Source organism: Salmo salar, chromosome ssa14, assembly GCF_905237065.1.
Source record: "Salmo salar chromosome ssa14, Ssal_v3.1, whole genome shotgun sequence".
Classification (NCBI taxonomy): domain Eukaryota; kingdom Metazoa; phylum Chordata; class Actinopteri; order Salmoniformes; family Salmonidae; genus Salmo; species Salmo salar.
This window is the reverse complement of record NC_059455.1, coordinates 65,757,915-65,770,383: the sequence shown is the minus strand read 5'-3', so window position 1 is coordinate 65,770,383 and position 12,469 is coordinate 65,757,915. Positions and strand designations below refer to the sequence as shown.

Here is a 12,469-nt window from a genome sequence, read left to right as displayed (position 1 = left end):
CCTTGGTATGTAACAGCAGGGTATGTTAGCTACCTACTGTAATGTTAGTTGACTACTAGTACAACAAACTTCCCAGTATATTTACTAACTAACTACCCAACGTTTATTGACTTGATTGTCATTCATAGTTTAGCTAAGTGGTATAGTCGTTCAGGTCCGTTTGTAAATTCGCTCTGGGCTATCAACTCCAATTTCAGAGCACTCTCGTCTGACTGCCAGAGGCAGAGTGCGAATAATTGATGGATTTACAAACACTCAACACCTGTTGAATGTGACCGGTGTCAGTATATGTCGGCAAAAAAAGCATCATTAAACTACCTAACCAGCTCTGCTTGGGTGAGTAAAATGATCAGAGTGAGGTGTTCTCTCATGTGTCTGGAAGTAGCTATCAAGTTAGTCAGTTAGTTTGGGTGTTTGACAGCCGTTGTGAGGTCAGAACGCTCGGATCAACCCTAATTCTCGGCCCGAGCCTCCAGTTTGCCCTCTGAACGCTCCGAGAGCGAAACGCTCTGAATTTACGAATGGACAATCTGACAACGCCCTGAATTGACAACACCCAGAGCGCACTCTGGCACTCCAGATTGAATTTACGAACACACCCGAAGTCTGGCTAGTAATTTGTTATGCTAATAAACTAGCAAGAGGTTGTATAGCAACAGCATCAACTTCGGGTAGAAGGCGAAGCGCTAGTATGCTCAACTGAAAGGATACTGTTCGTTTACAGTATACTAAAATGAACTAATAGTATGTAGTATATACTCATTAAGTATGTAATATACAGTATGGGTATTGAAACACAGCTATACTGTGGTCAGGAATTTGAAGGCACAGCAAGTGACACAATAATGACTCGACTGCTGTCCTCTAATTTTCCTGTTCGTGAGCTGCTGTTAGGTTAGAGACACTTCACTTGCCTTAGTCAGGCAGGCATCTGGTGGGGCTTTTAGCAATGACATCAGCCTCCAACTAGACAACAGTGACAGTGCACTATGAGCCTTGCTTCACAGAATAACACAGCGCCCAATGGACTTATGAAAAGCATTTAACGCCATTCTGGTCTACTTTCTATCAACCATATTTGCTTTGCATATCTCTTTAATGGGTGCTTTGAGTTGCTGTTCAATCTGTTTCCATAGCATTTTGGCTGTTGTGCTTTTGAAAAGCTCTGGTTACCAAGCATTAAAGCAATGAAACTCTGAAAATCCATTATTGCGCGAAAGGACTGAGATCATGGAGAATGGAAGCCCAGACATCATCATGTGTCAATATTTTCCTTTGTGCCCAAGGCTCACAGCATTGTCTGCTCTGATACAATGGGTATACACCAGACATGTACTATTAAATCAAGTTGTGGTTATGTAAATAGTGATGATTAGTTCAATAATAGAACTGCATTAGCTTGTGTTTGCAGACTGTTGTTACAGACTGTTGTTACAGACTGGAGAAACATGCAGATGCCCAGGGACACAGAGATTGTTGTTCATAATATTATACTGTATTGCATTACATGTTACATGTTTACTTTGATAGTACATTCTCTACAAATACCATTTAAAGTAGGAGGTGAAATGTCAACTAATTAATGGCACTTATTTTCACCATATTTTTTTGCACATAAAAAACAACACAGTACTGACAAGTAAATGCAGCCATCATGGTAATTAATTCAATACAACCCACAAATATCCCAAAACAACTTAAATCCCCAAATACTTATATCACCACTATATTTTTGCGAGTTATAGGCAGGTGTATGGTGTCTATCTTACCAATCACACACACACACACAACATTCTCAAAAGGTACTCAGAATTGTCATCAACAGATACAGTCAAACAAAATGAAGGATCACAAAACAAATTCCCAAAAAGCCCCAATGGGTCTACTCTATGCAACAACTTCCTTTCAACCAACCATCATGCAATGCTCTTTGGTTGTCTAAAAGCTATGAGCTATTGCATTGCGGCATGCTATCAATGAGTTAGCGGTTAGCCTGTGGTGCTAACTAGGGCAATTAGTACTATTAACTGGAGTATTTCAGGCCGAGGCACAGGGCCAGTTCATTCTTCTGGATCTTTCCATCCCCGTTCATGTCACAGTGGCCCAGCAGGACCTTGCGGAACTTGTCCAGGTCCGTTCCACTAATGGTAGGCTATGTTGGGTATAAAGGAAGCATATTCAAACCATTAGCTCAAGACCAATCACAGCTCAAGCCCTTCACAGTCTCCTACAGTTGGACGTCCTGTTAACTTGACTCAATTCTCTTTGCTTCATCCATATAAATATAAAGTAACATGGTGTCAGAAGTGGGATCCAAACTCATGCCTACATTCGGAGACCATAACTTACAATAATGCAGAATCAATATAGGAGCATCATATATCAAAGTTAATAAGTTAATAACATAAGTACATTGGTAGATTAAGGTATAGCAAAACATCCTTTTTTTACCGTGACCAGTTCCATCATGTCTTTGACAAAGCCATCCACCTCCGGACCCTCCAAAGCACCCGTCTTACTCTGTTAACCATAACAACAAAAATTGCTGACTTCAGAAAAAGAGATGAAGACGACCACCTGATGTGCCCTGGGAGATTATAAAGAGGACAGAATCTAAATTCTGATTAATGGGATAATGTAAAACTATATCACACATTCACAATCATGCAGCACGGAGGAGCATGACACTGCAACAGGACCGCCACTTCAGTTAATAATGGTATTAGAAGCTCAATGATGAAATACATTCCTGGCACTATATATTTAATAGGCATTACGTTCTGTGAACACATCTTTGTACTGATCCAGTGGCGTAGCTAGATATTCATTGGTGGGTGGGCCTGTAAAAAAAAAAAGCTGCTAACTTCCTGCAGTTTTACATATTTTGCGATGGGGCAAAGAGAAGAATTTTAGTTTAACAGCTAATCTCATGCTATTCTACACATTTTGCCAGAGGGCTGGATTATGAGCTGTCTTGTTTGCTAAATGAACAAATGAAATAGGCAGTGGCATGGTGCATATAGCCATAAAAGCACAGTGGCATATGCTTCAATGCAGTCATATTCATTGCTTATTGGGGGTGTGGCATTCAATTAGTTATTTTTGGCAACCCATCCAGTGAGAGTGAATATCATTCCAGGTCATCTAGCCTGTAATATTTAATCAAAGCTGACTAACCCAGTGACTGCTTGCAATGAATTCTATCTGATGGTGTTTGCATGTTTAGGTAAAAAGACAAATTGGAACACTGACAAGTAAAGAACATAAACAATTATAAACAAAAACATTTTTTTTTTTTTTTGTTGCTCAATCTGAGTGGATAGGCTTGGTTCCCCAGGCCCACCCGTGCCCACGCCCCTGTACTGGTCCACATCCAATACAGCTCTGTGTTCTAGCCCATTTATACTGACATTCTATTTTTTTATAAGTAAGGCCAATGAAGCATCAGTAAAATCACAACAAATCATCATCGTCTTCCCTGTAGCTCAGTTGGTAGAGCATGGTGTTTGCAACGCCAGCATGGTGTGTGCAACGCCAGGCTTGTGGGTTCGATTCCCACGGGGCCAGTACAAAAACAAACAAAAAAAAGCATGAAATGAAATGTATGTATTCACTACTGTAAGTCGCTCTGGATAAGAGCGTCTGCTAAATGACTAAAATGTAAATGTAAAATAAGCAACACCGTAATTTTATTTAATATGCTTATCACCATCAACCTTACAATCCCAATTGAATTTGAAGACAATTATGTTGTGGCTAAACGTATAATCACTTACAACATCATAGTGGGCAAATATCTTCTCAAAGTCCCTCTTCCGGTCTTCTTGACTGCAAGCCTGAAACAGAGTGGTACCGCAACACCCACAATTTTGTTCCTCTAATTCAAGCCAATGATGACTACAGTAAGTAATTGAAGATGGAGTGTGTATTGACAATGTCTTAAGTCTTATCTGACTGCAAGTTATCAGCAAAATTCATCAACAAATGTTATACTTACATTCATGTCAAACTTCAGCAAGAAGTTCTCTTTCAGCGCAAGGATTCTGGGAGAAGGAAAACAGTTAGGCACAATAAGAGCCACCTAGCAATGTAGGAGAACAATTGCTAAATAATTAGTACCTGGCTAGGTCATTCAAATCCAGCCTGCCATCATTGTTTTTGTCAAACATCTTCATCTGTTGGGAAAATAAACAGAATAAAGCATCAGAATCATTAGATAGTTTGTCAAAGTACATACACATCAGAATCACCTTTATTCGGCAAGAACATTTACACATACTCACAGTGGTGACACATCATTCAGGGCAGGTGGGGCAGTGTTTAGTCTGTTTTGCATGTTATTGTTTTGGCATTAATATGTCACATATCAGTTTGCAAACTATAAAATAATAATAATAATAATAATAATAATAAACAATAATTGACTTAATACAGCTGCATACAAAATGCTTTCTTAAGTAAGGCAGCTCCAAAATGCAGGTGTTTCAGCCTAGCTCAGTGCTTTCTGTGGTGGTGGGACAGCCAGCGGAAAATATGGAGCATTGGGTTGGTAATGTTCTCTAGTTGCATCATGATTGGTTCAGTGTTCTGTCACTCATGGAGACACTACATAACCGCAAAATCTACTGGTAGAGCTCGAAAATTCAATCCTCTTGGGTCCTGCCATAGACTTACATTAGAAGTGCCCATCCAAAAAGGCTCAAGATCATTGGCCACAGATTGTGGGTTGTGGGTTGGGTTGTGCCGTGGCGGAGATCTTTGTGGGCTATACTCGGCCTTGTCTCAGGATGGTAAGTTGGTGGTTGAAGATATCCCTCTAGTGGTGTGGGGGCTGTGCTTTGGTAAAGTGGGTGGGGTTATATCCTTCCTGTTTGGCCCTGTCCGGGGGTATCATCGGATGGGGCCACAGTGTCTCCTGACCCCTCCTGTCTCAGTCTCCAGTATTTATGCTGCAGTAGTTTATGTGTTGGGGGCTAGGGTCAGTCTGTTATATCTGGAGTATCTCTCCTGTCTTATCCGGTGTCCTGTGTGAATTTAAGTATGCTCTCTCAAATTGTATCTTTCTCTCTCTCTCTCGGAGGACCTGAGCCCTATGACCATGCCTCAGGACTACCTGACATGATGACTCCTTGCTGTCCCCAGTCCACCTGGCCGTGCTGCTGCTCCAGTTTCAACTGTTCTGCCTGCGGCTATGGAACCCTGACCTGTTCACCGGACGTGCTACCTGTCCCAGACCTGCTGTTTTCAACTCTCTAGAGACAGCAGGAGTGGTAGAGATACTCTCAATGATCGGCTATGAAAAGCCAACTGACATTTACTCTTGAGGTGCTGACTTGTTGCACCCTCGACAACTGTGATTATTATTATTTGACCATGCTGGTCATTTATGAACATTTGAACATCTTGGCCATGTTCTGTTATAATCTCCACCCGGCACAGCCAGAAGAGGACTGGCCACCCCTCATAGCCTGGTTCATCTCTAGGTTTCTTCCTAGGTTTTGGCCTTTCTAGGGAGTTTTTCCTAGCCACCGTGCTTCTACACCTGCATTGCTTGCTGTTTGGGGTTTTAGGTTGGGTTTCTGTACAGCACTTTAAAGAAGGGCTATATAAATAAATTTGATTCGAAAATTTGATAAAATGACGTCAAATCACGTTTTGTCTACAGTAGCTTTGATTGGACTGATCATGTCAACATCATACTTTCAAAATCTTCATGAATCATGTCGACAATCTACTGGCAAATCCTTTTCAATCCTTGTCATATGAAGAGAAATTATAAATAAAATGTATCGGTGCTCATCGGCCATTGGACAAACATTACACAACAAGTTGGAAATCACAAATTCAACAATGAGTGCTAAGGCGCCACTGCAGCCACGGGTTCAATCTCAGGCTGTGTCACAGCCAGCCTTAACCGCACATTTGGCCCAGCGTCGTCCGTTAGGGGAGGGTTTGGCCGGCCGGGATGCACTTGTCTCATTTTACTCTAGCGACTCCATGAGGCGGGCCGGGCTCCTGCAAGCTGACCTCGGTCATCAGGTCAAGTGTTTCCTCCGACACATTGGTGCGGCTGGTTTCCGGGTTAAGCAGGCAGTGTGTCAAGAAGAGGTGCGGCTTGACACTCGAACTTTGCCGAGTCCGTAGGGGAGTTGCAGTGATGAGACATGATCGTAACTACTTATTGGATATCACGAAAAGAGGGGTAACGACATGGGCCAGAAAAGTTTGAATACATTGTCCATGCTTTCAATGCAGCATGAATTCAGCCGCGTTCAAAACAACTGGAAACTCGGAACTAGGAAATCTCAGACATCAGGTAGTTCAAGACAACTGGGAACTAGCTGTGACTGGGAAAACACAGAAAATAATTAAAATGGTCATCCAACTCAGAATTCGGAATGTCGGGCTTCTTTCTGGAGGCCACAAGATAGACCGCCGCGCCACCTTCCTGTTCATGTGAGCACAGCACAACAAAGTGACTCCAAAAATGTCTTGTATGCTGCTGCATAAATTACGTAATATGCCAGGGAGCTATGTATACTGTAGCCAAGAAAGTAACACTAAGTGTATGTTGTGTAGTAAGCTGTCAGCCCATGTGCCTCACCCTAATAATTTGGTCCCGTCCCTCCCTCATAACTTAGCATACTGTTCTGACTTGGTGTACAGACAATGAGAATACTGTAAGAATGGCCCATGTTCTGAATTCTGTCGCTGTACATTTCAAAAGTGCTGAACGAATAGTTATATTGACAACGTTCATCCTAGCTCGCTCATTGCCTCTTATCCGCTCGTCATCCCCTTATGCCATAGTTTGTACATCTCAATTGTCAGTAAAAACCACATTTGTTTAAGCAAGTCAGCCACAGTATGTTTTTTTAACAGGCAGGAAAATGAGGCTGAATGAACTGTTTCGCTGCCAGACAAGCAGTGGTAAGGTGTTGGGACAGCTTTATGTGGGCACCGTTTGTCACCGTTATAGTGCAATGAATGTATTGTTTAGTGTTGTGGCTTTGCTGGCATGCATCCCACTTTTCTTATTTTTTTTGCCCCACCAAGATTTACATGCTAAAATCGCCACTGCATACTCTGAATTTTACTTGGTGATAATTTGACTTGGTGACATGTCATGTGTAACACTACAACAATACCAAAGAGAACCTAATTCAAATGATGCCAGTGTATTTCCTATGTTGTGCACAGCGTATTTTACTCAACATTGATATATAAAAACGCACGCGCGCACACACACAGTAATTCATTAAATGGTCCACAATTAATGACAATGGCTAAACAGTAAAAATGATTTCACTTCTGAATATCTTTAAAGAGCTGATCACAGTACCATCCAATTACTAATACTATAGAGGGGAGTGAATACCAAGGGTATTACCGCCAATTACATACTTCAATGAGAAATAATCCCTTTAGTGCACTCCTTATTACATTGAATGGCATAGTAGCATTACTATGTATAGCTCTCCCCCAATCATCCAAACTGAATTGCCCATTGAACAGGGTATCATATACTCATTTAAGAGACAACAGATAACCATCTCCTACATCCTTTTGATTATTTTCAACCTCTTCAAAGGCAATCTGTGATGAGACAACTGTGTTTGGGTCACACACACACACACACACGAGAGGAAGACGATTGGCTGTAACGTTGACTACTTTTAACACTTCTTGACCAAGAGCCCTCAAATGGAGACATAGAGTAAAGGAGCTGGGGCTTGTTGTTACCAAGGTGTCGGTGTACTCCTCCAGTTTGTTGGGGGAGATGGTCTTCTTGTGCTGGAGGAACAGGTCCTGCAGGAAACCCTGTTAGGAGGACACAGAGGAAGACAGCCAACTCGATGATCTGGGCCCATATTTATCAAGTGTCTCAGAGTAGGAGTGCTGATCTAAGATCAGATTTCTATCTTGATCTAGGATCCATTTATTATAATCTAAAACTGATCCAAGATCAGTACTCCTACTACTCTCATACACTTGATAAACATGGGCCTTGGTCTCGAGTGAAAAAAAGGTGGTCTCTTAATGTGACGTCCCAGGTCAAATAAAGGAGAAATACATACATAATAAAAAAGGCATAGACTGCAAATCTGTAGGCAACCGCTCTTGTCCCGCCCCCTGGATCCCTTGTCCCCAGAGCTGAAGATCTGAATCACATTTTGTTCATGTGTTTCTTTACCTCTACTTTACACACAAATGTTGGTTGGAACCCTCCCTTCACATTTCTCACTGTCAACCGTCCATGCAGCATCTGCCAACCATTTGATCTCAATAGGTTTCATGGGGATATGCATTAGATCTTGAGTTATACAGTGTTGTTTTGTACTAGCCTTCAGTTTTGAATAATGTACAGTGAGTGCATTTTAGAGCAGATGGTGTTAAACTGTAGCATACCTGTGCTTAGTTTCAATTAAAGCGCATACACTGTGTACAAAACATTAAGAACATCTTCCTAATATTGAGTTGCACACCCCCCCTTTTGCCCTCAAAACAGCCTCAATTTGTTGGGACATGGACTATACAAGGTGTCAAAAGCATTCCACAGGGATGCTTGCCCATGTTGACTCCAATGCTTCCCACAGCTGTGTCAAGTTGGCTGGAGGTCCTTTGGGTGGTAGACCATTCTTGATACACACGGGAAACTGTTGATTATAAAAAACCCTGCAGCGTTGCAGCTCTTGACACAAACCGATTCACCTGGCACCTACTACCATACCCCGTTCAAAGCCACTTAAATCTTCGCCCGTTCAAAGCCATCTTAAATCAAAGCCAAAAGTATCATTCACACTCTGAACTGCACACATATACACAACCTGTCTCAAATCTTAAAAATCCTTCTTTAACCTGTCTCCTCCTGTCTTTAACCTGTCTCCTCCCCTTCATCTACACAGATTGAAGTGGATTCAACAAGTGACATCAATAAGGGATCATAGCTTTCACCTGGATTCACCTGGTCAGTCTATGTCATGGAAAGAGCAGGTGTTCTTAATGTTTTGTACTGTACACTCAGTATATTTTGCCTGGTGGCGCACAATTGAGTTTTGGCCACATGAGAGAAAAATGCGACAATCATCCTAAAATCTCTAACTTCATATGGATCAGTGGGATGCTAGCGTCCCACCTCGACAACTTCCGGTAAAATTGCAGAGCGCCAAATTCAAATTAAATTACTATAAATATTTAACTTTCATGAAATAACAAGTGCAATACATCAAAATAAAGCTTAACTTGTTGTTAATCCAGCCAAGGTGTCGGATTTCAAAAAGGCTTTTCGGCGAAAGCAAACCATGCGATTATCTGGGGACAGCGCTCAGCACACAAAACATTACAAACAGTTAGCAGCCAAGTAGATAAGTCACGAAAGTCAGAAATAGCAATAAAATGAATCACTTACCTTTGATGATCTTCACATGGTTGCACTCACAAGACTCCACGTTACACAATAAATGTTTGTTTTGTTCGATAAAGTCCCTCTTTATATCCAAAAACCTCAATTTTGTTGGTGCGTTTTGTTCAGTAATCCAATGGCTCAAATTCGATCACAACGGGCAGGCGAAAATTCCAAATAGTATCCGTAAAGTTCGTAGAAACATGTCAAACGATGTTTATAATCAATCCTCAGGTTGTTTTTAGCCTAAATAATCGATAATATTTCAACCGGACAATAGCGTCGTCAATATAAAAGAAAAACAAGAAAGGCGCGCTCTCGGTCGTGCGCAGTAACCAGCTCTGGGGACATTGATTCAGCTTTGATCTAACTTTATTAAACGAGCAGAGCGGAGATTATGTGCAAAGTAGAGAATCCTGCACATGTGCAGAAGCATTGGACCTTTAGCTGTCAGGAAGAGGGAGGAGTCCGGAGAAGTCGGTTCCTAAGCCACTCCGAACAAAGAAAAGGGGAGAAAAGTGTGCCATAACACTTATGTTCCACATTCTGAATCAAAGTGTTCATAAATAGTATAATGTACTGTACATCCTGTACAATTCCTCTTCAGTAAAAGTACTGTTGGTGAACTATAAACCATCAAGTGTTTGGAAATTCGAAGAAAAGTACTTCTGTCTTGCCTTGTAGGGTTGGGTGATATTTGGGGACACTTCCACGATATGTTACTCCAAATATCGCGACATCCGATATAATCATTTCGCGCCGTTAATGACTACATCATTCCAGACAGTGCAATTCTTTTGCTTATTTACAATATTATAGCCGCATTCTAATTAATTCTTCTTAGCATGGCAAAACAATAAGGCTTATTTCATTCATTTAGACTTAATTTTCAACATATTAATACAGCCTGATAAAACTGCACTGTTTTGATTTGAAAAGTTCAAATAGAGTATAGCCTTACACATCATGATATATTGTTTTGCACGTCATGATAATGTAAAATATCACAATATTCGATTTAATCATACATCAGCCCTACCCTATTGATCTGTCCACATAAGAGGATAATGGGCATCCTTCCAAAAGACCCTTAAAGCAACATGTGTCAACAGAGACCTAGAGCAACTATGTAAACAAGAACAACTCTGGCCACTCATTGATTCTTACTTAGAAAGTAGACAACAACTAGCTAAGACAATGTCTCTGAGCGGGCCATGGCAGTGGTCTCACTGAAAGCATGGAAATTAGTAGAAGGGCATTCTTTGATGTACCTTGAGCTCTATAGCTGATATGTATCCACTGCTGTCAGCATCATAGTTTCTCCAGATCTGTTGGGGGAGTGAGAGGCACATTTAGCTTTGATGAAAGTGCTCAAGAGAATATAGGACACACTACCCAACCAATAATAGGATTGTATTTTTGTTGTGCATATATGTCAATCACTATGTGATCTTTGATCTTACCCTCATGAACTCCACACTGTTGTCCAATGGTGTCTCTCTGCGGAACAGTAGGAGGAAGTTCTCCTCCTCCGGTAGCATCATGGTGGCCAACTGGAACATTTACGTTCAAATTAGTTAACAAATCACAGGCAGGCATTATTCAATCCCTGATGGCTAATTTTGTGTAAAATAAACTAAATCTTGTGTATTTTCTTCCTACAATTTAAGGGGTAAGTGTTCCCTCAGCTTCAACAGGCATAATTCCTCTTTCAACATAAAATGTATGGAAATACAGTCTATGGACAAAGAAAACTAAGTGTCAAAGCCGAAATGAGTTGCAAAATTAGAAGCAATTTAATATGACATAAACTCATTATAATTAATTGCAAGACATACAAAGATGAAGCAAGGCGATAACATGATGCAAATAACAGAGCAATTAGGTAGTTTCAAGGCTGCTTCACACAAAAAGGTGCTGTTAGGACATTTTGATCAATCCAATTACCCCCCCCTCTCGCTGGGTTGTAAGTATACTTAATAATACATGACCTATAGACAAATAAAAGGGGAAGAAGGTATGTATGAATAAATACAAGTAAACATACCTCTTGGATTTGCAGGCGACCATCCGCTGTGGTGTCATAAGCTGACATGAACCTTTCTTTCACGCTTCTAATTTTGTCATCTGTTATTTCATCCTTTAGGAACAACACAGTGACATTCGAACACATTCCACATATGGGCTCGCCAATTAATTAGTTGCACTTGTTTGAGTATTTCATTCAGTGTTACCTGTACAATATCACTTTGACAGAATTCATGTCATTTCGGTGAAAGACAAAATGTGGACTAATGATTGGATTCAGAGGTTATCTAATATTGACATCGCTTGAATGCCCCCAACAAAACAGAGCAAAGTAGGTCTAATTAGGATATTCCAGGATGTTAGTAGCCAAAGCTTACTGTAGTTATTTTTAGGAATCTGTACACAGTATGCATTGGGTATGACAAGGAAAAGGAACCGTGGAGTCCTACAATTGCCTACTTACACTCATCCCAAGTTTTTTCATCATGTGTCGAAAAAAGTCGTCCAATTCCTTTCCTTCAATATAACCATTATCTAAAAACAAATACATGTATAACATAAGATGAATTAAACCCTATTTCTGTATTGTTATCTCCACGACATGGTGTAAAGTTCAGATTGAGTTTGCGCATGGATTTTCGATTAAAACATTGCCGATATACGTACACAGATTAAATATCAATAGTAATTAAAAGACAACATAGAGTTCTAATTATTCAAGAGTAAGATCTTACCGTCCACATCGAAATGTTGCCAAATTTGTAGGAAGCCCACAGCATCCAGGTTGTCAAAAGCATTGTCCATGGTGCCTCGTGCCCAATACACCGGCGCAAATCCAAAATGTTAACGTTGTGAAAATAAATATTGAAGTTTTGACTGTGTGGATTTGAAATAAGAGATTGATGAGGTTTTCTATACTATTGATTGTTTCCTTCGCTGTAGTTCAGTCTAAACTCCACCAGATGCAAACGATGGAGACCAACGTAACTACGACATTCGTAGGTGCGCAATAGGGGTTACCCCCCCAGAAATTGGAGA

General features: G+C 40.8%; 1 protein-coding gene across 1 annotated transcript; it reads right to left on the bottom strand.

The window, feature by feature from the left end:
* Positions 1 to 1,473: 1,473 nt before the first annotated feature.
* Positions 1,474 to 12,469, bottom strand: LOC106569925 (secretagogin). The gene is made up of 11 exons (XM_014141670.2): positions 12,166 to 12,469; positions 11,895 to 11,965; positions 11,451 to 11,543; positions 10,867 to 10,956; positions 10,675 to 10,731; positions 7,744 to 7,821; positions 4,120 to 4,175; positions 3,998 to 4,043; positions 3,777 to 3,836; positions 2,452 to 2,520; positions 1,474 to 2,152 (listed from the first exon to the last, which is right to left on the bottom strand). The coding sequence occupies exons 1-11, from the start codon at positions 12,233 to 12,235 to the stop codon at positions 2,024 to 2,026; spliced, it is 819 nt and encodes a 272-aa protein (XP_013997145.1). The 5' UTR covers positions 12,236 to 12,469; the 3' UTR covers positions 1,474 to 2,023.